This window comes from Scyliorhinus torazame, chromosome 6 (assembly GCF_047496885.1).
Source record: "Scyliorhinus torazame isolate Kashiwa2021f chromosome 6, sScyTor2.1, whole genome shotgun sequence".
NCBI classification, from domain to species: domain Eukaryota; kingdom Metazoa; phylum Chordata; class Chondrichthyes; order Carcharhiniformes; family Scyliorhinidae; genus Scyliorhinus; species Scyliorhinus torazame.
Window position 1 is genome coordinate 169,215,357 of NC_092712.1, and position 24,289 is coordinate 169,239,645.

A 24,289-nucleotide genomic window follows, 5' to 3' on the forward strand; every position below is an offset into this window, starting at 1 on the left:
AGTACCCAACACATCACACACGAGTGACTCGGGTCTGGAATGCACTACCTGGAAGTGGGCTGGAAGCATGTTCAATCGAGGCATTCAAGAGAGCAGTAGATGATTATTTAAATAGAATTGATGTGCAGGGTTACAGGGGAAAAGACAGGGGAATGACACAAACCAATGATGCTTGTTAGGCGAGCTGGTGGGGACAGGATGGACCAAATGCCCTCCTTTTGCCCAGTAACAATTCAGTGAATTTTGCTTTAACATGTTGAATTGAGTTGGATGATTAGCCATGATCATAATGAATGGCAGAGCAGGCTCAAAGAGCCGAATGGCCTCCTCCTATTTTCTGTGGAAAATAATGTTATGTAGAAATGTATTTGCGATGTGGTCGGTCACAGATGTGTACTTTCAGTACTATCCACCCTTGGTAGCGTCCATCCATCTGTCCATCAGCAGCCACGTGCCGCCCTGATGTCTGGCGGCGCGCGCGGAACTGGGCGGGATGTGACGTCACGGATCACGTGAATAAACACCACCCGCGGGCGGGGCGAGAACGCATGCGCTGCAACGGCGACTGGATTGCTGGAGGTTGGCGTAAACGTGCCAGGGACGGGGGAAGGCAGTAGGTGAGTCAGTCTCGGGGCTTCGGCCTGCGGCTGGGCGCTAGTTTCGGGGCGGTGTGGGTGTGTATAGATTGGTGCGAGTGTAGCCGACAGGACGGTGCCGGTCCCGGTTCATTCGGGCCCCAAGCGGAGGGGTAGGTGACCGGTGGGGTTTAAGCGGCAGTCACCGCCTGCTGGCCTCCAGGCCTGCGCCCCAGCCTCCGGATCGCAGTAACATAAATGCTGCGTGGGCAGCAGCGCCAAGTATCTCTGATTCTCCCCTTCCTAACTCCTGTTAAACGCCCCCACCCCCCGAACCCAACAAGAAAAAGCTGTGACTTTCTTCCAGATCATGCAGCGCCAGAGATTGCTGGAAACTTAACGAATAGTGCAGTACATAAAAGAGGACATTCGTGTACTTTCCTTTTAATAACCTCATGCAGAACTCGTTTAAAAATGCAGGCCGATTGTTAAATTTGTTTATTGTGGCCTGATATTTTCAAAGCATGGTGCTCTTTCCCTCCCCACCCCCATTATAATAGTGACTACACTTTTTAAAAAAGTACTTCATAGGCTGTAAACCTCCATATAAAAGCACGTTTTTATTTGGGAACTATGAGATGGGTAAACCCATGAATCTTAAAGTATCGGTTGAATTATACATGTGCTCTTTCCAATTATTGATTCAAACTATTAATTGTTGTAAGCCATTTTTACTAATGGCAACAAAGTCTGAATACATACTAAACTTGTAGTGTGAAAGATGTGTTGAAATAGTTGTGGTTCAGAAGTTCTAACCATGAACCAGCAGAACTTCCTGCAGACCATGTGCAAAATCCAGACTAATCTGAGGCAAAAGGGAGAAGTTGTTCATTATAGTGTTAAATTGTAGGCAGGCAGTAGACATGAACTGGGTTTCATTTATGCCCTGGCCATTGACAGGTGGTGGCAATGGGTGGTTGAGGTGTAGTCTGGCCTGAATGTCTGCTACTCTGCTGTGGTTAGGTCTGCAAACAGGTGTCCTGAGAACACTGGTGTCTATCAAAAAATTTTAAGCCTTCAGCATTTGGTGGGAACTGGAGTGCATCATCAACTCTGGGAATGTCAATTTATCAAGATTCCTTTTCATTTGTTTTCTTTGTTACAGTGGGTTAATAGTGACCCTTTCAAGTGGGGCACTTGGTAATAGGGTTACAAAGGCAATATAATAGACATTTAAATTGTGGCAGCTGAAATAACAGATGGCTGAGGGTGGCATCACCAGCTCTTCACCTGCCCCCCCCCAAAATTTTTTTTCATACGTATGAAATCCTGGGTTTGAATTCAGCATTGGTTATGACATCATGTGAGCAGAAGGTGTACCCACCCCCAGATAATGAAGGCTAACACAAGTGACCCAGTGCCAGTGATCAAGCCCAAGTCCTGCTTTGGTGGAGCATTCATTTCCCATGACCAGGCTTGGGTGTGACAGAGAGGGGAGGATGCGGAGCCAGAGGTCTCAACCGACATGTATTCGTTCCAGCACACCTCCAAGAAAAGGAGGAGGAGGCACTGCTTCTTGGTAGTGGGAGAGTACCATTCTTTTGCCCCCACCTCCCCTACTCCCACAACCACTTATTGGTGGTGGGTGGGGAGAAAGGGTTCTTTTCATGGGGGGTGAGATATGCTTTCTCTGTCTAACTTGTACTGCTTGGAGATGAGAAGGAAACCCTGCCCTAGGAATAGATGGAGGATCCACCCTGTGTGATCTGGTCATATGACTGGATTGGGTATCCTGGAGCCTGAAAAGGGGAAGGAAATTAGGTGAGTTTGCCCAGCCATGAATTGACATTCCCAGGACCGAAGATGACTCACTCGCAGGATTGCTGAATGAGGAAGGGGAGACAGGGATGCCCCTTTTCATCCCTGACTTTGGGGTGAGAGTATGCGGCCGGCCGGGGGAGGGGGGGAAGCTCTTTCCTCTGTTACTATACTGCCACGAGTGGCATATGGCACCAGAACCACTGCTGCTCTCTGACCTAGAGGCATGCGAGTACTCTGCCGTTGATCTTGAGGTGGAATAGTGACAGGTGCATCTGGGCTGTGCACTGAACACTGTTGGGAGGGTCAGCTGCCATGGTTGATGACTTGGAGGAGGTGGAGGGTACAGTGGATAATCTAGAGTCCCATCGCCAATGAAGCAATGGGTGTCCTTGTGTCTCTTTCCGCCCCCGCCCCCAAAAACCGTGCGACTACATGGCCAATAACTTGAGTCAGTATTGACAGTCCAGTTGGCTCTTGACCAATAATTGGTGTTGATTTTGCTCGTCAGGCCAATCTATTGTGCTGTAAAAACCATAAGTTTGAGCAAGGGTGTGTGTGATACCTTAAGCTGTGCTGGTTCAAGATGTTCCTCATTGGGTTGCTGGGGGAGTGGAGGATCACAAGTGACTCTTTGTACACAGTAGGGTGTATGAGGTGGATGCACTCTTAACTTGCCATCATTACAACTATAACCCAAGTTAAGTCAACATTAATAGCAGCGGCAAAGAATATTTCGATTTCTTAACTTGCACCTGAAGGAAGGGAAGTATGGGGGCAGCATGGTGGTTAGCACTGCTGCTTCATAGCGCCACGGACACGGGTTCAATTCCAGCTTTGGGTGACTGTCTGTGTATAGTGTGTACATTCTCCCCGTGACTGCGTGTGTTACTTCCGGGTGTTCCGGTTTCCTCCCACAGTCCCGGTTTCCTCCCACAGCCCAGAGGTGTGTAGCTTAGGTGAATTGGCCATGCTAAATTGCTGCCAAAAGGTTAGGTTGGGTTACATCAATTGTGCTGCAGGGCCTTTGTCTTGCTTACTCCATAGTACAGCCTACCAGCTGTTTGTCAGGACCATGTGGACCATGCAGACATGATGGACCCTGACCAATTCAATGTGGTCCTAGTTTGTTCTGTCCCTGGATCAGAAGGTGTTTGACAGGGTGGATCACGAATACTTAATTGGGACTTGGCAGTCATTTGATTTCAGGATGCCACAGCAGTTTGTCTGAATAAAATTAATGGCTCTTTTACACTCCACTTTATTTTCGAAGAAGAGTGTACTGCATCAGCAGTGTCCCATAACCAGCCAGTTTTATACATGGAGACATTCCTGTGCATCTTGCAGAGGAGGTTGACGGGACTGGATCTGTGCAGGCTGGGTGTCGAGGTCGTCCTTTTTGGCTTATGCCATTGATGCGCTGCTGGTGGTCATGATTTTGTTAACCTGTAAAGGATGTGAGAGTGGAAACAGGCCAACTGCATGGCATCCTCTGCCAGCACCAACTGGGAGAAATGGTCTAAACTTGCGCTGAGGTATTGGCAGCAGGACTCCTTGCCAGAGGAATTCCTGGCCTTTTGCCTGGAGTATTATCCTCCACCTCTATCTGGGAATTCACCTTGTCCCTGCCGAGAATTCAATTTCCCCAAGACTTGTATTTCAGCTCCTCCTTTATACTTGTAGCAAAAAGGGCAGTGGGTCCATAAGCAGCTTGTGGGACATCTGGCCAGCAACAGATGCCTGGTCTCCGATTACGAGGGCACTGAGTTTATTCTGTTTGGCGCAGTGGCAAGAGCTAGAGACCAAGGTCACCACTTCTAGGGTGCAAGACAGGACTGTTTAGTATATTGTCCTGCAGGGGCCAAAAGCTGGATATTAAAAAAAAAAAAAATGGTGGTACTTACTTTGTGGAACCAGTTTGTCTCACCGATCCTTCTTCCTGAGTTTGTTGCCAAGTTACAGAAGAAGATCATCGTTCGCTTCTGGGACCAAAGGGGACACCGGGTCTGTGCCGCAGTGCTGAGTCTCCCAATTGGAGAGGGATTTCAGGTGCTGCACCCAGATGGTGACTTTCCTTGCACCCAGATGGTGACTTTTGTCTTCAGACTCTAATCTTTATTGTCACAAGTAGGCTTACATTAACACTGCAATGAATTTACTGTGAAAAGCCCCTAGCTGCCATAGTCCGGCGCCTGTTCGGGTACACAGTGGGAGAATTCAGAATGTCCAAATTACCTGACAGCACGTCTTTTGGGACTTGTGGGAGGAAACCAGAGCACCTGGAGAAAACCCACGCAGATACGGGGAGACCGTGCAGACTCCCCACACACACACACACACACACACACACACACACACACTGACCCAAGCTGGGAATCTAACCTGGGACCGTGGAGCTGTGAAGCAACAGTGCTACCCACTGTGCCAATCTGATGCCCTACTCTGTAGAGATACCTGTACATCATAGCTCTTCCTCAGGCTGCATGATGGTGCAGTGGTTAGCACTGCAGTCTCACTGCTCTTGAGTACCATTCAACCCTGGCCCCGGGTCACTTTGTGTGGACTCTCCCTGTGTCTGCGAGGGTCTCACTTCCACAACCCAAAGATGTGCAGGGTAGGTGGATTGGCCACGCTAATCCCTTAATTGGAAAAATAAAAAAAAGTTCCTCTAGATGGTATGCACTGGTGATGTACTACTTCGGCCAATCAAATGGCCCAATTGTTATACGCATGATTGGACTTTGATCGATTTTAGAAAACAAATGGTTGTTCTGTGAAAGACTATATCATGGACTTGGTTGTGTAAAAGATGGATATTTCAATTTACGGATCCCTGAATCAATACGAGCATTTCAGTTACTCAATTGTGTTCTGGTGTCTCGTGCACAAGCTACTGGTGTTCGGTTCTCAGAGGGAAACCCTGATGAATCAGGTGTCTGGCTCTTTGAAAAAATGCAGGGATAACTATAATTTCCTTTAGCCTTTGTGGAACAAAAAGGCCATTCCAATACCATTGAATAGAAGCTTTGACAGATTTTGAAATTGTTCAGATGTGAACATGAACATCAGTACAACATTCTTTTTATTCTTTCACAGGGTGTGGGTGTCACTGGCTAGGCCAACATTTCTTGCCCACCCTAATTTCCCTTGAGAAGGTGGTGGTGAGCCGCCACCTTGAACTGCCGCAGTCCATCGTGTAGGTACACTCTCAATGCTGTTAGGGTGTTCCAGGATTTTGATCCAGTGAAAAGTGAAGGAATGGTGATATAGTTTGAAGTTAGGATGGCGTGGAGCTTGGAGGCGAACTTGCAGGCGATGCATTCCCATGCTTCTGCAGCTCTTGTCCTTCTGGGTTGTAGGAGTCTCTGGTTTGGAATGTGCTGTTGAAGGATCCTTGGTGAGTTCCTGCAATGCATCTTGTAGATGGTATGCTCTGCTACCACTGTGCGTTGCCATTGGAGCGTGTGAATTTTAAAGTTGTAAGATTTGGTGTCAATCAAGTAGGCTGCTCTGTCCTGGATGGTGTCCAGCTTGTGTTGTTGGAGCTGCGATTGTTCAGCCAACTGGACAGTATTCCTTTTTGAAAAATATTTTATTGAAGCATTTATTTTATATATTAGAAAGGGGCTTTGCACAGTAACTTCATTGCAGTGTTTAATGTAAGCCTACTTGTGACAAAGATTGGACAACAACACCACCACCAAAGCCCCCCCAACCAGCCAGCATGGCTTTAAATAACCAGCACCCCAACAAAATTTCCCACCAACCTGCCCCCATCGATCAATGGCATCCACCGAGCCCCTCGGGGCGAACTTCATTTTCTCTAGCCTGAGAAACCCTGCCAGGTCAGTCACCCACCGCCTGACTTCGGGGGTTCTCTCCATTCTAACTCCGCCTCTGGGATACCAGGGAGGCAAAGGCCAAGACATCGGCTTCTCTCGTCCCCCTGGACTCCTGGATCTTCTGACACGCCAAAAATCACCACCGCTGGACTCGGGACCACCCTTACTTTCAGAACCTTCGATGTAACGTTGGCAAACCCCTGCCAGAATCCTCCAAGCTTTGGACATGCCCAGAACATGTCGACATGGTTTACAGGCCTACCCGCACACCGCCCACACCTATCCTCTACCCCCTCAAAATCCTCATCTGGGCCACAATCATATGTGCTCTGTGGACTTTCTTAAATTGTATTAGGCTAAGCCTGGTACACAAGTATGCATTAACTCGCCCCAGGGCATCCTCCCTCAACCCAGCCTCCAGCTCCCTACCCAACTCTTCCTCCCATTTCTGATTTACCTCCCCTATTGGGTCTCCCTCCTCGTCCATCAGCTCCTTTTATAAATTTCCGATACCTTCCCCTCCCCATAGGTAGTGTTTTCGACACCACCTTATTCTGTAGCCCTTGGGGTGGCAGGTGTGGAAAGGTCAATACCTGCCTCCGTACAAAGTCGCTCACTGCCCATACTGACCCCCCTCCATTTCCTGACCATCGCTATATTCGCTGCCCAGTAGTAATTCATAAGGTTTGGGAGAGCCAAACGTGCACCCCCCCCCCCCCCCCCCCCCCCCCCCCCCCCCCTGCAGCACCTTCTTCACCTGCGGGCTTTTACCCGCCCACACACATTCTGAAATCACTGCGTTCATCTTCCTAAAAACGCCTTGGGAATCAGGAGGCTCTGAAACATGAACAAGAACCTAGGGCGGATGGTCACCTTTACTGCTCGAACCCTCCCCGCCAGCAGGAGCACACCCCCTTCATCTGCTTTACCAACCAAGCCAGATTTAACTTGTGCAGCTGCTCCCACCCCACGCCACCTGAAAGAGCAGGTACCGAAAGCCCCCCCCCCCCCCCCCAACCATCTTAAACGGCATCTCCCCCAATCTCTTCTGCCCGCTCGTCTGGATCGGAAAGACCTCGCTCTTCCCCATGTTCAATTTATACCCCGAAAACCAGCCAATTTCCTCTAAGATCCCTATAATCCCCTCAATACCACCTAGGGGGTCTGGAATATACAGCTACAAATCGTCTGCATAAAGCGAGACCCTATGCCCCACCCCCTGCCAGCCCCTCGACGCTCTGAACACCATCGCCAGTGGTTCTATAGCCAAGGCAGGGCAATGGAGAGAGTGGACCCCCCTGCATCGTCCCCCAATGCAACCGGAAATAATCCGAGCTCATCCGGTTTGTCTGCACACTCGCCACCGGCGCTTGATACAGCAGTCGCACCCAGTTCACAAATCCCTGCCCAAACCTAAACCGCCCCAGCATCTTCCACAAATATTCCCATTCCACCCGATCGAACGCCTTCTCCGCATCCATGGTGACCATCACCTCTACATCCTGTCCCTCGAGGGGAATCATTATCACATTTATTAATCTCCTAATGTTGGCCAACATATGCCCCCCCCCTTCACGAACCCTGTTTGGTCCTCCCCTATCAACCCTGGCACACAGTCTTCAATTCCCGCGGCCAAGATCTTGGCCAATAATTTGGCATCCACGTTCAATAATGAAATCAGCCTGTGGGACCAACACTGCTCCGGATCCTTATCCTGTTTCAAGGAGATTGAGGCCTGCGATAATGTCAGGGCAGCACCCCCTGCCCCCTCGCCTCGTTAAAGGCCCCAGGACCCCAGAAAACGTTTTATAGAACCCCACTGGGTATCCGCCTGAGTTTTTTGCCTGACTGCATTGCCTCAAGACCCTTCACCACCTCTACTAGCCCAATGGGGGCTCCCTGCCCCTCCACCAGGTCCTCCCACACCCTCGATAACTCCAACGCCTCCACCCCGGCTGGGGGCTCTGATTCATACAACCTATTGTACAAATCCCTAAACACCCCATTCATCCCCCAACACGTCCTTCACTTTCCCGATCTCCCTTACTGCCTCCTGTTTCCTCAATTGATGCGCCAACATCTTGCTCGCCTTCTCCCCATATTCATAAACCGCCTCCCTCGCTGCCCTACTGCCTCCCTGTGGATAAAAGCCTGAACTCCAACTGCAGCCATCTGCAGTTTCTGCCACTCCCTCAACAGCCCCAACTCCAGGGCCTCCGAATACCTCCTGTCCACCTGCAAGATCTCCACTAGTCTTTCTATCTCCACCCGCTCTGCCTTCTCCCTGTGCATCCGTCTCAAGATAAACTCTCCCCTCATTACTACCTTCCCACAACGTGGCTGCCGAACCCCCCCCATTACCAACCGATGCGAGTCCAGATCAGGGATCTTCCCCAACACCCACCACATGAACTCCACATCGTCGCAGTTCGGAGCATAAATATTCACCACACCACTAGCATCCCCTCCAATTTCCCACTCACCATAACATACCTCCCCCAGAGTCTGCCACTGTACTCCCCACTTCAAACTCCACCCGTTTATTAATCAATAATGCTAACCTCTCGTTTTTGAGTCTAATCCTGAATGGAATACCTCAATGTAACAAAGTTCCACATCCTTTGCACCATTCTAGCAATTTACCTTGGCATTCCCTCCTTAAGTAAAACATCCTTACTAAGGTTCAGTGTCCACAATTAGGCACCGAATCCATCAGGGCCTAACCAGTGTTTTCTAAAGGCTTTGCATAACTGGGTATTTTTTGTGCTGTAGACTTTTGCAGATAAAATAAAGGATCTTGTATGATTTTTATTAAGTTGGCTTCGTAACTTGGCCTCTGGCCTTCAATTTGTGTATGTATACACCAGATCACCCTGTTCCTGCAACCCTCTTTTATATTGTTTATAGAGTTTCTCGTTTTTCCCCTTTCACCTTCCCACCCCAACCTAACCAAATATGACATGATTAATTTCATTGAATAGACGGGATGTAATGTGCATGCAAAGTTCAATAATATTATGACTAATGCAAATGTACCATTGATTCATTGCTTAGTGTGCCAATTCCAAAATAATGTGTTGTTGTCGTCCTGTCATTCTGATGAAATGTACTATAACTTTTTTGTGATCTATTTTGTTAGATGCAAGGGCCTAAAAATGTTCTTTATAATTTTGCATCACATACAAGTCTCAAACTTCCCTATTGGGGTAGACATGCAAAACCTAACTCCATGTTACAAAAATGGTTGTCTCTGCTAATGGATAAATATCTTGAGCTATCTACAGCTAAGAAAACAGTTTCATAGAACGATACAGCGCAGTACAGGCCCTTCGGCCCACGATGTTGCACTGAAACAAAAGCCATCTAACCTACACTATGCCATTATCATCCATATGTTTATCCAATAAACTCTTAAATGCCCTCAATGTTGGCGAGTTCACTACTATTGCAGGTAGGGCATTCCACGGCCTCACTACTCTTTGTGTAAAGAACCTACCTCTGTCCTATATCTATTACCCCTCAGTTTAAAGCTATGTCCCCTCGTGCCAGCTATTTCCATCCGCGGGAGAAGGCTCTTACTGTCCACCCTATCTAACCCCCTGATCATTTTGTATGCCTCTATTAAGTCTCCTCTTAACCTTCTTCTCTCCAACGAAAACAACCTCAAGTCCATCAGCCTTTCCTCATAAGATTTTCCCTCCATACCAGGCAACATCCTGGTAAATCTCCTCTGCACCCGCTCCAAAGCCTCCACGTCCTTCCTATAATGTGGTGACCAGAACTGTACGCAATACTCCAAATGCGGCCGTACCAGAGTTTTGTACAGCTGCAACATGACCTCCTGACTCCGGAACTCAATCCCTCTACCAATAAAGGCCAACACTCCATAGGCCTTCTTCACAACCCTATCAACCTGGGTGGCAACTTTCAGGGATCTATGTACATGGACGCCTAGATCCCTCTGCTCATCCACACTTCCAAGAACTTTACCATTAGCCAAATATTCCGCATTCCTGTTATTCCTTCCAAAGTGAATCACCTCACACTTCTCTGCATTAAACTCCATTTGCCACCTCTCAGCACAGCTCTGCAGCTTATCTCTGTCCCTCTGTAACCTGCTACATCCCTCCACACTGTCGACAACACCACCGACTTTAGTGTTGTCTGCAAATTTACTCACCCACCCTTCTGCGCCTTCCTCTAGGTCATTGATAAAATTGACAAACAGTAACGGCCCCAGAACAGATCCTTGTGGTACGCCACTTGTAACTGAACTCCATTCTGAACATTTCCCATCAACCACCACCCTCTGTTTTCTTTCAGCTAGCCAATTTCTGATCCACATCTCTAACTCACCCTCAATCTCCAGCCTCCGTATTTTCTGCAATAGCCTACCGTGGGGAACCTTATCAAACGCTTTACTGAAATCCATATACACCACATCAACTGCTCTACCCTCGTCTACCTGTTCAGTCACCGTCTCAAAGAACTCGATAAGGTTTGTGAGGCATGACCTACCCTTCACAAAGCCATGCTGACTATCCCTGATCATATTATTCCTATCTAGATGGTTATAAATCTTGTCTCTTATAATCCCCTCCAAGACTTTACCCACTACAGACGTGAGGCTCACCGGTCTATAGTTGCCGGGGTTGTCTCTGCTCCCCTTTTTGAACAAAGGGACCACATTGCTATCCTCCAGTCCTCTGGCATTATTCCTATAGCCAATGATGACATAAAAATCAAAGCCAAAGGTCCAGCAATCTCTTCCCTGGCCTCCCAGAGAATCCTAGGATAAATCCCATCAGGCCCTGGGGACTTATCTATTTTCAGCCTGTCCAGAATTGCCAACACTTCTTCCCTACGTACCTCAATGCCATCTATTCTAATAGCCTGGGTCTCAGCATTCTCCTCCACAACATTATCTTTTTCCTGAGTGAATACTGACAAACAATATTCATTTAGTATCTCGCCTATCTCTTCAGACTCCACACACAACTTCCCATCCCTGTCCTTGACTGGTCCGACTCTTTCCCTAGTCATTCGCTTATTCCTGACATACCTATAGAAAGCTTTTGGGTTTTCCTTGATCCTACCTGCCAAATACTTCTCATGTCCCCTCCTTGCTCGTATTAGCTCTCTCTTTAGATCCTTCCTCGCTACCTTGTAACTATCCATCGCCCCAACTGAAACTTCACACCTCATCTTCACATAGGCCTCCTTCTTCCTCTTAACAAGAGATTCCACTTCTTTGGTAAACCACGGTTCCCTCGCTCTACGCCTTCCTCCCTGCCTGACTGGTACATACTTATCAAGAACACGCAGTAGCTGATCCTTGAACAAGCTCCACTTATCCAGTGTGCCCAACACTTGCAGCCTACTTCTCCACCCTACCCCACAAGTCACGTCTAATGGCATCATAATTGCCCTTCCCCCAGCTATAACTCTTGCCCTGCGGTGTATACTTGTCCCTTTCCATCATTAACGTAAACGTCACCGAATTGTGGTCACTGTCCCCAAAGTGCTCTCCTACCTCCAAATCCAACACCTGGCCTGGTTCATTACCCAAAACCAAATCCAACGTAGCCTCGCCTCTTGTTGGCCTGTCAACATATTGTGTCAGGAAACCCTCCTGCACACACTGTACAAAAAACGACCCATCTAATGTACTCGAACTATATCTTTTCCAGTCAATATTTGGAAAGTTAAAGTCTCCCATAATAACTACCCTGTTACTTTCGCTCTTCTCCAGGATCATCCTCGCCATCCTTTCCTCTACATCCCTAGAACTATTTGGAGGCCTATAGAAAACTCCCAACAGGGTGACCTCTCCTTTCCTGTTTCTAACCTCAGCCCATACTACCTCGGAAGATGAGTCCCCATCTAGCATCCTCTCCGCCACCGTAATATTGCTCTTGACTGGCAGCGCCACACCTCCCCCTCTTTTGCCTCCTTCTCTGAGCTTACTAAAACACCTAAACCCCGGAACCTGCAACATCCATTCCTGTCCCCCCTCTATCCATGTCTCCGAAATGGCCACAACATCGAAGTCCCAGGTACCAACCCATGCTGCCAGTTCCCCTACCTTATTTCGTATACTCCTGGCATTGAAGTAGACACACTTCAAACCACCTACCTGAACACTGGCCCCCTCCTGCGACGTCAAATCTGTGCTCCTGACCCCTCTACTCTCATTCTCTCTTACCCTAAAACTACAATCCAGGTTCCCATGCCCCTGCTGCATTAGTTTAAACCCCCCCAAAGAGCACTAACAAATCTCCCCTCCCAGGATATTTGTGCCCCTCAGGTTCAGATGTAGACCATCCTGTCTGTAGAGGTCCCACCTTCCCCAGAAAGAGCCCCAGTTATCCAGAAATCTGAATCCCTCCCGCCTGCACCATCCCTGTAGCCACGTGTTTAATTGCTCTCTCTCCCTATTCCTCATCTCACTATCACGTGGCACGGGCAACAACCCAGAGATAACAACTCTGTTTGTTCTAGTTCTGAGCTTCCATCCTAGCTCCCTGAAAGCCTGCCTGACATCCTTGTCCCCTTTCCTACCTATGTCGTTAGTGCCAATGTGGACCACGACTTGGGGCTGTTCCCCCTCCCCCTTAAGGACCCGGAAAACACGATCCGAGACATCACGTACCCTTGCACCTGGGAGGCAACATACCAAACGTGAGTCTCTCTCGCTCCCACAAAATCTCCTATCTGTGCCCCTGACTATCGAGTCCCCAATTACTAATGCTCTGCTCCTCTTCCCCCCCCTTCCCTTCTGAGCATGGCTTACCCCTGGTAAGGTGTCGTCTCCCCCCCCCCAGTATCCAAAGCGGTATACTTGTTTCTCAGGGGAATGACCGCAGGGGATCCCTGCACTGACTGCTTCTTCCCAGTCCCTCTTGCAGTTACCCATCTATCACCAATCTTTGGTGTAACTAATTCCCTAAAGCTGCTATCTATGACCCCCTCTGCCTCCCGAATGATCCGAAGTTCTTCCAACTCCAGCTCCAGTTCCCTAACTCGGCCTTGGAGGAGCTGGAGATGGCAGCACTTCCTGCAGGTAAAATCAGCAGGGACACTAACGGCATCCCTCACCTCAAACATCCTGCAGGAGGAACATTGCACTTCCTTCCCTGCCATCCCTCTAACTTTCTACCAAGATCTGGCTAACAACTTAAATTAAAAAAAAAAAAAAAAAATAATAATAATAATAACAATACAATATGGTACTTACCTCACACCAATGGGTTTTATTATTAGGTTAGAGGAGGAGGGCGGGTGGGAGACACTACACGTGTAGTGTCTCGGGTTTCCTCTCCACCAGAATTTATTGGTGAGGGACTTCCCAGAAGTCCGCGGGTCGAACTTCCTGTTCCCGCCTTAAACAATAAAATTTAAAAAAAACAACAGCACAGAGGGACCGAAAACGGGACCAGGTAAGCGTTTACTTAAATACTCATCCACCAGCTGCCTCTGCGCTCCGCTCCCGCTGAAACTCCAAGATCTGCTCCTGTAAGGTAAGTTACTTTAAAATTTCAGTACTCGCCCACCAGCAGCCTCTGCACTCCGCTCCCGCTGAAACTCCAACTGATTTCCCCTGCAAGGTAAGTTCTTTTAAACCTAAATACTTACCGGCAACCCCTGCACTCCACTTCCCAGAGGTCCGCGCGTTGAACTTCCTGTTCCCGCCTTAAACAATAAAATTTTAAAAAAACAACAGCACAGAGGCACCGAATGTTTCTCAGCCTTTCGGCTAAGATCGAGCTCAAGATGATATGCAATGCATTTTCTAGTCCGCTTAGGTCTTGTATGAATTGGTTTTGGAGCAAGTAAGAAGATGGATCAAGGGCTTTTCCTGTCCACTTTGCACATTTGCTTTATAACATGGGAACGGAATAAAAATGTTAAAAGAAAACAGTTATCACTTGTAATAAACTAAAGCAAATTCTTTCTCTTCACAGATTCATAATATGTTACAAACTCGCACATGTGTGTTGTCTCCCCTCAATCAAGCTGATCAACTGATGTGATAGTAAAACGTTTCGAGAGAATCCTCATGCAATTTGGTAGTAAATATGAGTGGGTCGAAACCCGACATCCTGTGGGCCCCTTATCATGTGGACAGATTTGTCGTTTGCGATTCTGAACTTTGCCTCTATCGTACTGAATCAGTAGGTACCTTTGAAGCTAAAGCTGGTTCTTTGAGACTTTCCGAGGACACCACTGCCACATTGCTGGCAATTAACTCTGACACTCCTTATATGAAATGTGTGGCTTGGTATCCTAAATACGACCCAGAGTGTTTACTTGCTGTTGGTCAAGCTAATGGGCGAGTTGTCCTCACTAGCCTAGGTCAAGATCGCAACTCTAAATGCAGAGATTTGATAGGAAAGGAATTTGTTCCTAAGCATGCCCGTCAGTGTAATACATTAGCTTGGAATCCCGTGGACAGCAATTGGCTTGCTGCTGGACTGGACAAACACAGGGCAGATTTCTCCGTACTCATCTGGGACATTAGCAGCAAATATACACCAGAGATAGCAGTCCCAGCAGAAAAGGTTCGACTTTCTGCTGGTGATACAGATGCTGGCCTTGTCGTAACAAAACCTTTGTATGAGCTAGGCCAAAATGATGCAAGCCTGTCCCTTTGCTGGCTCCCAAGAGACCAAAAGCTGTTGTTGGCAGGGATGCATCGCAATCTTGCAATTTTTGATTTGCGAAATACCAGCCAAAAAATGTTTGTCAATACAAAAGCTGTTCAAGGTGTAACTGTCGATCCGTACTTCCACGACCGTGTAGCATCTTTCTTTGAAGGTCAAGTGGCAATCTGGGACTTGAGGAAATTTGAAAAGCCAGTGCTGACATTGACTGAGCAACCAAAACCATTAACAAAAGTGGCTTGGTGTCCAACCAGGACTGGTTTACTTGCTACATTGACACGAGATAGTAATATAATTCGTCTGTATGATATGCAGCATACCCCAACTCCTATTGGTGATGAAACTGAGCCCACCATTATAGAAAGGAGTGTACAACCATGTGAAAACTGCATTGCTTCATTTGCTTGGCATCCAACAAATCAGAACCGTATGGTTGTGGTGACACCCAACAGATTGATGTCAGACTTCACTGTTTTTGAGCGCATATCACTAGCTTGGAGTCCAACTACTTCTCTGATGTGGGCTTGTGGTAGACACTTGTATAACTGCAGTGAAGAAGGAGAAGCTAGATCTGGAGAGAAGGATGTTGCAACGAAAATGAGGCAGCGTGCGATATCAAGATACGGACTTGATACAGAGCAAGTGTGGAGAAATCATTTGTTGGCTGGAGATGATGACCCACAGCTAAAGTCTTTATGGTACACTCTGCACTATATCCTTTTGGCTCAAATTCTGAATAGCAAGATACTGCATAGAAAAAAACATAATAATAATAAAATTGATGCGTAGGAAATAATATTGCAGTGATGTTCATTAAGAAGTACAAGTATTTTTTAAATTCCGTTTCACTTTGCAACAAGTTTACTTAATTAAACTTTCCTGATATTTTTATTTTAATTTGCTTGAAGAATGTATATCAATTATAAGGCTGTTGGTAATAGAGCTGTTATGGTCTAATTGATAGGAGAAAAATTACTATGAAGTCCACAACTGCATTATATCACATGACCACCAGGATGGTAGAAGCTGGATTAGATGGATTGAGTCCTTTCATATTTTTATGTAAAAAGTAATTTATTTTCAACAACTGAAAACAATCGTAGAATGATGTTGCACTGCTGTCACTCTGCCACAAATGATATTGTAAATCTCCATGGCTTGAGCTCACTATTTATTCTGGCTTCCTGGAGCATAACCCCATTTCCTTGAAATAGTAATTGATATATTGAACTCCCGATCAATGATTGCTTCAGTTCAATAAAAGTCATCCTCCAGCTATACTGGTTAGACCCCATGTGGATAGCTCTGGGCTTCAAATGAGTGTAGTGGAGACTTACTAGAATGATATCTGGACTATTAAGAGTTGGAAATTACAAGGAAACCTTTTCACTGGAATTTAGAAGATTAAGGGGTGATTTGATAAATGTTCCAAGATATTGAGGGGAATCAAGATAATCAATTGAAAGAAACCATTTACATTGGTATTAAGGTATGTAGCATGAGGTTGCAGATCAGCCACAATTTCATTTATTAAAAAAAAAAGGAACAGGTTCAAGGGGCTAAATGATCTACTTCTGATCCTGATCTGGAGGAACCAGTGGGCAGTCTTTCGCAAAGGTTTTTCATTTGTCCACATTGGACAGGTGCATAAAATTATGCTTTTCTCCCCAGGGTAAGTGACAGAAAAACGTCATTTGAGTTAACAGGAAATATTTATCCTAATCCAAGGTGATAAACATTCTGTTTCCAAAGCTTTATTATATTGAAACAACCCAGTTTAAAGACTTAAAGTTTTCTGGTGAAATCAATAGAAACTGCATTATTCAGTACTAAAGCTATTCGTCTGAATTCTCCGCACCCCGAGGCCGAAATTGCAGCTGGTGCCGGGGCAGAGAATCCATTTCGGCAAACTAAATCATGACCGGTGCGAGTATGCCGCGCCGCGTATCGCCTACCTACAGCCATTGCTGGAGGGCGGCCCTGCCATTCTCCGCCCCCCCCACAGCCTGAAGTCCCGACGGCGTGGATCTAATGTGGCCCTGCCGGTCAAGATACGAGAGTGGTGGCTGCGGACTCAGTCAAGGGGCAGGCTGACCGAAGGGCGGGGGGGGGGGGGGCCTTGTACGGCACCGGACTAATTTTGGGAGGGTGATCCTGGATGGGCACGTGGCCGATCCGGGGCACTATTTGGGGGGTCCAGCTCCGCGGTCTGAGTCCACCATGGAGCACGGCGAGGCCGCCGCTGTGCGCATGCGCGGCCTCTGACACGGAGGTGCAGGGGCCTGTATATGTAGCAAAAGCTGCTAGATGCACACCGGGTCCCTGCTAGCCCTCTGCAGAACTTTGAATATGTGGCCCTTCACGCCAGTTTTTCTGTCGTGAAAGGCCGCAGTTTTTACGAATGCGGTGGGGACATAGTCCCAAAAACAGAGAATCCAGCCCATTTTGTTTGAAAAAAATTAAATACTGTGCAGAAAGTACAGAACACATCCATCATTATGGACTGAGTTTCTAATGCTTTCCCCACTCCCTTAAAGTAGCAGCAGAAAGGCCGCCAGTTGGATTTTAAGAGCTGGCAAATGTTTCATTTGAAGTCCACTAAAATTACCAATGTTCACTTGCACCTCAAAAGTATGTGCCCCTCTGGCCAACCATGTAAATGACCCCAAGTCTGGAAATTTGGGATTGGTTCAGCAGTCTTCGAAGAATCCCTACAGTGCTGAAGGTGGACATTTGGCCGATCAAGTCTGTACTGACTCTTTGAAAGAGCAACCTACTGTCGCTCACCGTATCCCTATAAACACGATAACCCCACCTAACTGCAAATCTTGAGACACCAAGGGGAAATGTAGACTGACCAATCCACCGAACTTGCACATTTTTTGGACTGTGGAAGGAAACTGGAACACTTGGAGGAAACCTATGCAGACACTGGGAAACCATGCAATCTCTGCACGCAGTCACCCAAGGGCAAAATTAAACCCGGGTCACTGGTGTTGAGGCAGCGGTGCTTGCCACTGTGCTGCCATATGTTGGGTGTATGAGAGTTTTGCTCTCTGTATACATCAGTAGTGAGTGTGCACATAATTTTGGCTACCATTTAGCAAAAATATAAGACATTTGCTAACAGCTTTTGTATGTTTGCCACCTACTGGAAAAATGTTGTTTGGTTAGTAAGAGGTCTTTGTCATTATTCAAATAGTTTTTGCTAATAAGTTCCATTTGTGCTGTGGCATTGTTGTAAAGTCACTCAGCAAATGTTTATATCTCGGTTTACCATAAGAACTAGGAGCAGGAGTAGGCCATCTGACCCCTCGAGCCTACAGCCATTCAATGAGATCATGGCTGATCTTTTGTGGACTCGGCTCCATTTTCCTGCCTGAACACTATAACCCTTAATCCTTTTATTCTTCAAAAAACTATCTATCTTTATCTTAAAAATATTGAATAAAGGAGCCTCAACTGCTTCACTGGGCATGGAATTCCATAGATACACAACCCTTTGGGTGAAGGAAGTTCCTCCATAAGCTCAGTCCTAAATCTACTTCCCCTTATTTTGAGGCTATGTCCCCTAGTTCTGCTTTCACCTACCAGTGGAAACAACTTGCCCGTATCTATTCGCTTCATAATTTTATATGTTTCTATAAGATCCCCCCCCCCCCCCCCCCCACATCCTTCTAAATTCCAACGAGTACAATCCCAGTCTACTCAACCTCCCCTCGTAATCCAACCCCTTCAGCTCTGGGATTAACCTAGTGAATCTCCTCTGCACACCCTCCAGCGCCAGTACGTCCTTTCTCGGGTAAGGAGACCAAAACTGAACACTATACTCCAGGTGTGGCCTCACTAATGAATTATATAATTGCAGCATAACCTCCCTAGTCTTAAAAAACTCCATCCCTCTAGCAATGAAGGATAAAACTCCACTTATCTTCTCAATCATCTGTTGCACCTGTAAACCAACTTTTTGCGACTCGTGTACCAGCACACCCAGGTCTCTCTGCACAGCAGCATGTTTTAATATTTTATCATTTAAATAATCCCCTTTGCTGTTGTTCCTACCAAAATGGATAACCTCACATTTGTCAACATTGTATTCCATCTGCCAGATCCTAGCCCATTCACTTAGCCTATCCAAATCCCTCTGCAGACTTCCAGTATCCTCTGCACTTTCTGCTTTACCACTCATCTTAGTGTGGTCTGCAAACTTGGACACATCGCACTTGGTCCCCAACTCCAAATCATCTATGTAAATTGTGAACAATTGTGGGCCCAACACTGATCCCTGAGGGACACCACTAGCTACTGATTGCCAACCAGAGAAACACCCATTAGTCCCCACTCTTTGCTTTCTATTAATTAACCAATCCTCCATCCATAATCTATGCTACTACTTTACCCTTAATGCCATGCGTCTTTATCTTATGCAGCAACCTTTTGTGTGGCACCTTGTCAAAGGCTTTCTGGAAATCCAGATATACCACATCCATTGGCTCCCCGTTACCTACCGCACTGGTAATGTCCTCAAAAAATTCCACTAAATTAGTTAGGCACGACCTGCCCTTTATGAACCCATGCTGTGTCTGCCCAATGGGACAATTTCCATCCAGATGCCTCGCTATTTCTTCCTTTGATGATAGATTCCAGCATCTTCCCTACTACCGAAATTAAGCTAACTGGCCTATAATTATCCACTTTCTGCCTCCCTCTTTTTTTAAACAGTGGTGTCTCGTTTGCTAATTTCTAATCTGCAGGGACCACTCCAGAGTCTAGTGAATTTTGGTAAATTATCACTAGTGCATTTGCAATTTCCCTAGCCATCTCTTTTAGCACTCTGGGATGCATTCCATCAGGGCCAGGAGACTTGTCTACCTTTAGCCCCATTAGATTGCCTACCTCCTTATTGATAACAATCATCTCAAGGTCCTCGCCTGTCTGTAATACTTTCTGTATTGCTGAAACAAAGGCAACATAATCTCATGGTGCGTTCATTGTCTTGAGATTTTGTAATTGGAAACTCTGGGTTTTAAAATTTCACCTTCATGTGCATTTCTGTTTCATCCCCTTGGATAAGTTGTAAGAATGGTATTGAGTTAGATGCATCCTTAAAAGTATATGGAAATTTGTGAATGTGATAAATAATTGACTTTCCGTGATGTTTTTTCTATTGAATTGGAGGATATGTTGCTGTATCCTATGTATGTTGAAGTAACAGATGTGGGGGGTGGGGAGGAAAATTAAAGCCCAAGATCAGCAATGAATGGCAGAATAGGTTTGATGGGCTTTGTGTTCTAGTCTTGATCATATTTCTTGCTTTGTTGTGTATCATACAATGTAATATTGGGACCTTGGATTTACAATTATTTGAATTAATGTCCGTGACATTTTCAAGCTTGACTAGCAGAATTGTCAATATTTGAATAGAATTGTAAGTTAGTGTAAATGTTGCTACTTTTTATAACAATTTAGTTTTTCTTTATAAGTGCAGAATGAAGACATGTTGTAGATAAGTAGCAGAACCTAGCAATAGTTTGGTACTTGATATGTTGGTTCTGAGGTTTTTTGAAGACTTTGGAAGAATGGAGAGGGTGTTGCAGAATTTGAGCACTGGGCAGGACGTATGATGTGAGAGGAATGGGAGATGAATCTTGGGCGAATTGGGCAGGGACTCCTTGATGTGATCTTTGATGTGATGATGAAAGTATGGTTTGGCTAATGCAACACTGGGATGGCAGTGATGGAGTGTGGCTTTGGAGAGGGGAGGGGGTCATTGGTGTGGGATGTTTTGAGGGGTGGTTTATGGTTGTCACTCATTTCTCAGGGAAATGGAGGGAAAGGTTTGTTGGAGGTGGGAGGTATAGCAGCAGATGATGCAGTGCTTCGGATGAGGTACCCGCTCTGGTGGAAGGGAAAGACATTTCATGCTGCATGCCATCATAGCTGATTTCTTAATTAAAATTTAAAAACATTATAACAAGAGGCTGAACAAAGGAGTAGCCAACTGGCCTTGAGCTACCTCACTAATGTGATCCACTGCCAGATGCTGAATAATTAGGCCAGTGGCTGTTTGATTACATAGATTACATGTTTGGTCATGCTCCATGTTCAAATTGTGGAAATTTCAAGGTTACAGAGTTGCTGAAGCATGATGACGTTCAATGTAGATTGCATGTTGCCAATTACAGTTGAAGCTGGATTTTGATAAAACAAACATTGTCCCTTCATGTTCTTTTCCTATATTTACAATCACTCATGAAGCAATATGCTGAAGATGCAGAACAGAAATCTGTGAACAAAGTGCCCCTCGTATACGCTGGTATTAAAACAATAGTGAAATCAAGTGCAGGTGAGTGAATTATTGGTTTCAAATGTTAATGTAGTTTGATTATCCAGATGTTGTCAAATAACTAAATGGAATGAGAATGCAGAGATGAGCTTCAGGAAGAATTTGCAATCTATAGAACAAGGTTCTTAATTGGGCCAATAGTTTAGAATGGGAATTCTGACATTTTTACCTGTGCTGAATTTACATGGTCCTATTTTCTGCTCTACAAGTTTTAACTTGTTTTTGATTGGTTATTACACCTCTCCAGATCAAATATATATATATATATATACAGGTAGAGAGTGGTTACTGCATTTGTGCAACACTTTAAAGGACCAAGTTATAGGAAATACAGCATTCTGCCAGCATTTGTCCCAGTACAATTGGGTAGTGAACTCTTATATGGGGAAATCCTGTGTAGAAAAAAAAAGGACCCATGAGGTCATCCTGATGGTGCCATGGCCTGCATAGCAGTGATGAGAAACCATTTGAGAGAAGTAATTGGGGTAGGCATGCAAACCTGGACAGCAATCTGGTTCGGAGTTGCTGCTGGCTAGATGGAAGATTGCACACTGGTAGTACAGAAAGACCGTATAACTGGTTCTCTCAGCTGGGGGAGGGTCATATTAGATTCCCTCTTTGACAAAGGATGTATATTCCTTTTGTCTGGATTCTTGGGATTGGTAATGATTCAAGCATTGAAGAATTGCAAAGCGGGTTGTAGGGTCCATTGTCCAGCCGACTGTGTTTTGGCCAGGCCTGACTCAGGAAATGTAGATGGCCATTGTATGATTTCCTTGGAAGGTGGTCTTCTGCTGCTCACTGGGTTCTTAGCATTTCTTGAGATACAGCAAGACGATTCTTTAAATGCCAGAAAGTTCCTTTTTGAGTCACGGCCTACTATGGTTTCAATCTTTGTCCAGTTTTTTAAAACATTTTCTAAGTTAGCCAAGATGATATCTACGATTTTATAAGTATAGAGTGAGGTCTGAGGCCCCAGACAATTTTATAATGCAAGGAAATCAGTAATTTCCAGGAATATAAGGAATGCTGGATTCATGGAGGGTTGGAGAAGGTTACAGATAGGTGAGGAATCTAAGGAGAAATTTGATCATCAATGAGGTTTTTAAATATGAGGAGTTGATAGATTAGCAACCAATGTAAGTAAGCAAGCACATGGAGTGCTGTTGAATGGGTGTATGTGTGAGTCAGGGCATGGGTATAAGAGTTTTGGCCAATCTCCGATTTATAGAGATGCCAGATGGGTGACTGGCCAGGAGAGCATTGGGATAGTTGAGTATTAAAGTAACAAACGTAGGAATGAGTTTATTGTAAACAAAGTTAAACATTGTGAGGCATTTCATCAATTTATTGTTTACATTTATCCCATTGTCAGAGAGAAAAACAGAGAGCTATAAGCATGGTTGGACTGGGTCTGATCGGCAGACAGATTTTATCAGGTACCAGAGTGAGGAGCGATGCTTGGCTCTGCAACTTTGTGGCTGGATTCAGAAAGGACCAGATATTGATGTGGGTCCCTTCCTGACTTCATTAGAACAAGGAGAAGAATGGGAACGTGCTGCTGCTGTTGCACTTTTTAATCTTGACATTCGAAGAGCGATAGAGATTCTCAACAAGGGAGCTGCTTTGGGAAAAGGTATATTATTCCTCTGTTTTTTGCTTTATTTCAAGCTAATCAATCATTGGATTACACATGATGCAGTGTTTGTGATGCATCTTGTTGCTTTAGTTTTATTCCAAGAACAAAGTACAGCACATGATCAGGCTGTTCGGCCCTCCAAGCCTGTGCCGATCATGATGCCCTAACTAAAACAAAACCTTCTGCCCTAACTCTGTCCGTAATCCCTCTATTTCCTCCCCATTCATGTACCCATCCAGGTGCCTCTTAAATGCCTGCTTCCACCACATCTCTGGCAGTGCGTTCTAGGCACCCACCACTCTGTGTGAAAATCGTACCGTGCACATCTCCCTTAAACTTTCCCCCTCTCACTTTGAACCTGTACTTCCATGTAATTGACACTTCCACCCTTGGAAAAAGTCTCTCACTATCCACCCTGTCTATGCCTCAAGGGGAAATGAGAGTGAGCATGCTTTCCGTAACAAAGTGAGAATGATGGAGGATAGATGCTCTTTGGTTGGGGCTGCGGGTGGGGAGCAGTTCCTCTTAAGATTTACCAATCACAGTGGTCCTGGTAAAATGATGATGAATATCATTGGCATTTGAGTACAGATATCGTCCAATTATATATGCAATAAAGGTTATTAATATTAAGACCGCAACAATGTAGTTCCGTGTTGGTTTGTGTGCCCTCTAGCTGATCCCACCCTGAATATTAAACAAATCAGAGAGTACGTTTTACTTTAATAGCATCATGCAATATTGTTAATTTCACAGGATAATAAATACCCCATTTATTATTTATAACACTGCTGATAATGTTACTGATTTTAGGTGGTTCGTAGAATCATAGAATTTAAGTGCAGAAGAAGGCCATTCGGCACATCGAGTCTGCACCGGCCCTTGGAAAGAGCGCCCTACTTAAGCCCACACCTCCACCCCATCCCTGTAACCCAGCAACCCCACCTAATTTTTTTGGAAGGGCAATTTAGCATGGCCAATTCACCTAACCTGTGTGTGCGGGGGTTTAAATTGCCCTTAGTGTTGGGTCGGGTTATGGGGATAGGGTGGAGGTGTTGACCTTGGGTAGGGTGCTCTTTCCAAGAGCCGGTGCAGACTCGATGGGCCAAATGGCCTCCTTCTGCACTGTAAATTCTATGATAACCTGCACATCTTTGGACTGTGGGAGGAAACCTGCACAGACACGGGAAGAACGTACAGACTCCGCACAGACAGTGACCCAAGCCGGGAATCGAACCTGGGACCCTGGAGCTATGAAGCAACAGTGATAACCACTGTGCTACCGTGCCATCTCAATCTTTATTAATATATTTTGCACATTTCATCACATGAACACGGTAACAAATTCATATTTGGAGGGAAAGATTCAAATGCTTTCAACCCGGATAAATGTGCACAATCTTTTC

At 45.8% G+C, this 24,289-nt stretch overlaps 1 protein-coding gene across 2 annotated transcripts in view; it reads left to right on the forward strand.

Moving 5' to 3' along the window:
• The first annotated feature begins 500 nt into the window (after positions 1-500).
• The window catches only part of mios (missing oocyte, meiosis regulator, homolog (Drosophila)), a 65,801-nt gene continuing 42,012 nt past the window's right edge, over positions 501-24,289 (forward strand). For both annotated transcript variants that reach the window (XM_072509077.1, XM_072509079.1), the window contains exons 1-4: positions 501-617; positions 14,200-15,610; positions 21,149-21,244; positions 22,620-22,880. In XM_072509077.1, coding sequence (XP_072365178.1) covers positions 14,314-15,610; positions 21,149-21,244; positions 22,620-22,880 — 1,654 coding nt within the window. In that variant the 5' untranslated portion in view covers positions 501-617; positions 14,200-14,313. The remainder of the gene's footprint in view (positions 618-14,199; positions 15,611-21,148; positions 21,245-22,619; positions 22,881-24,289) is intronic.